Below are 2,500 nucleotides of genomic sequence, written 5' to 3'. Positions count from 1 at the left end.
GGGGGGAGAGAGGGAGGGAGGGAGAGGGGGGGGAGTTTAAAGAGTTAAATACAGTGATTGTGGGGAGGGTGACAGAGAGGGTGGGTGGGGAGATGGGAGGGTGACAGGGAGGATAGAGGGAGGGGAGAAGAAGGGATGGGGGCAGGGAGTGAGGGAGGGGAGGGGGAGGAGGGGAGGGTGAGAGGGAGAGATTAGAGAGTAGGTAAGGACAGTGATTGTGGGGACAGCGAGGGAGGGAGGGGAGATAGGGAGGGGAGAGAGATGGGGGGTGGTGGTGGCTGGAGGAGAGGGAAGGGAGGGTAGGGGAGAGGAGGACGAGAGGGAGGGAGGGAGGGGAGAAGAGGGGAGGGAGGGAGGAGAGAGATGGGGTGGCTGGAGGACAGGGAGGGAGAGAGAGAGGGAGGAGGACGTCTTAGGCTGTCATCCAAACATGTCAGTCCTTCAGTACTCTAAACCACACCTGCTGAGAGAGAGAGAGAGAGAGAGAGAGAGAGAGAGAGAGAGAGGGGGGGGGGGATAGAGAGAGACAGAGACAGAGGAGGATATAGAGAGAGAGAAGGAGGAGGATATATATATAGAGGGAGAGAGAGGGGGATAGAGAGAGACAGAGACAGAGGAGGATAGAGAGAGAGAGAGAGAAAGAGGAGGATATATATATAGAGAGAGAGACAGAGGAGGAGGATAGAGAGAGAGACAGTGGAGGAGGAGGAGAGAGAGACAGAGAGAAGGAGGATAGAAGAGAGAGAGAGAGAGGAGGAGAGAGAGAGAGAGAAGGAGGATAGAAGAGAGAGAGAGAGAGAGAGAGGAGGAGAGAGAGAGAGAAGGAGGATAGAAGAGAGAGAGAGAGGAGGAGAGAGAGAGAGAAGGAGGATAGAAGAGAGAGAGAGGAGGAGAGAGAGAGAGAGACACACAGAGACACAGATAGAGAGAAGGAGGAGGATAGAGAGAGAGAGAGAGAAGGAGGAGGATAGATAGAGCGAGAGAGAGTAGTGCAGTCACAGGCAGTTCCGCCGTCGGAGCAAGTGGTCCTCTGTTGCAGTTCTCTCTTTCTTTTTTTTCCTGTCTCTCCTTGACTCGCTTTCTTTTCCTCCTCATTTTCTCGACGGAGTGGAGCGGTGTGCCTCTCTCTTCCCAGAGACGGTCATTAAGCTCGGAGGGGGGGGGGGACGGCTGTTTCCCTCAGGATCTGTACCCTAGCGAACAGCGAACAGGGAAAGCTGCCTCTGTCTCTCTCAGGGAACTGGGAACGCTGACTCTGTCTCTCTCGTGGAACAGGGACACAGGGAATATTACCATTCCTAGGACACACTGGGACTATTGTCATTCCTAGAAGGACACACAGGGACTATTGTCATTCCTAGAAGGACACACAGGGACTATTGAAGGAGAAGGAGACACAGGGACTATCGTCATTCCTAGAAGGAGACAGGGACTATCGTCATTCCTAGAAGGAGACACAGGGACTATCGTCATTCCTATTCTAGGACACAGGGAATATTGAAGGAGAAGGAGACAGGGGGTCCAGGGAAGAGGTGGACCGCTTAAGCAAGGACACACACTCACTCTGTGCTGCCCTGAAGCTTGAGAGAGTGTGTGTGTGTGTGTGTGTGTCAGAAACAATCGTAACACATTCTGAGAGACTGTTGGCAAATCAGACGGAATCGACTCGAGTGTTTGGACTGCAGCGCAGGAGTGTGTGTGTGTGTACTCGCGTACGCACATGCGTGTGTGTGCGAGCGTGTGTGTGTGTGTGTGTGTGTGTGAGAGAGGTCGGAGACCGGAGTAAGATGCCTGCCATCCTGCTGGCCTCTAAGATGAAGTCGGGACTCCCCAAACCCAAGCCGGTGCACAGCGCCCTCCCCATCCCCCACCTGCCCCTCCGTCCCCAGGCCCTGGCCCTGCCCAACGCCCTGAAGCCCCCCACCACCACCACGGCCCCCTCCACGGCCCCCCAGGGCCCCCCCAGGGCCAACGCACCAGCCAGCCATGGAGGAGTGGACACTCAGGTTAGACAGAGAGAGAGAGAGGGAGAGTGGTTTTTAGATGTTTACATTGTCTGTACGTGTGTGTCTCTCTTTCTCTCTCCCTCTCCATCTCTATCACTCCCGTGCAGCTCTCTCTCTTCCTCTCTCCCTCTCTCTCCCTCTCTTTCTATCACTCCAATGCCACTCTCTCTGTCTCTCTCTATCCCCCTCTCTTGAATACTGTAATATGCACACTGGCAAGTTTGTGGTACTTATGCGATGATAGAAACTTGGAGGAGCTGAGTGTGTGTGTGTGTGTGTGTGTGTGTGTGTGTGTGCGTGCGTGCGTGCGTGCGTGCGTGCGTGCGTGCGTGCGCGCGTGTGTCTGTGTCTGTGTGTGTGCGTCTGTATCTGTGTGTCTGACTTACCTGTCCAATGACATAAGTATGATTGAGTGGTGTCTATACGCTAGCTAGCCACCAGCACGCTGGCCGTTATCCATCCTGTCAGTCTGCATCTGAGCTGACATGCAGCCA

The 2,500-nt window shown here is 54.7% G+C and overlaps 1 protein-coding gene across 1 annotated transcript in view; it reads left to right on the top strand.

Annotated features, from left to right (window-relative positions):
• Nucleotides 1–1,787: 1,787 nt before the first annotated feature.
• Nucleotides 1,788–2,500, top strand: part of nav2a (neuron navigator 2a) — a gene marked incomplete at both ends in the record, with an annotated part of 124,473 nt that continues 123,760 nt past the window's right edge. Inside the window, 1 exon segment of the mRNA XM_080539811.1 lies at nucleotides 1,788–2,006. Within this exon segment, the coding sequence (XP_080395937.1) occupies nucleotides 1,788–2,006 (219 nt within the window).

Source organism: Nansenia antarctica (assembly GCF_963989245.1).
Source record: "Nansenia antarctica genome assembly, chromosome: 9".
Lineage (NCBI taxonomy): Eukaryota > Metazoa > Chordata > Actinopteri > Argentiniformes > Microstomatidae > Nansenia > Nansenia antarctica.
This window is presented reverse-complemented; position numbering and strand designations above follow the sequence as displayed.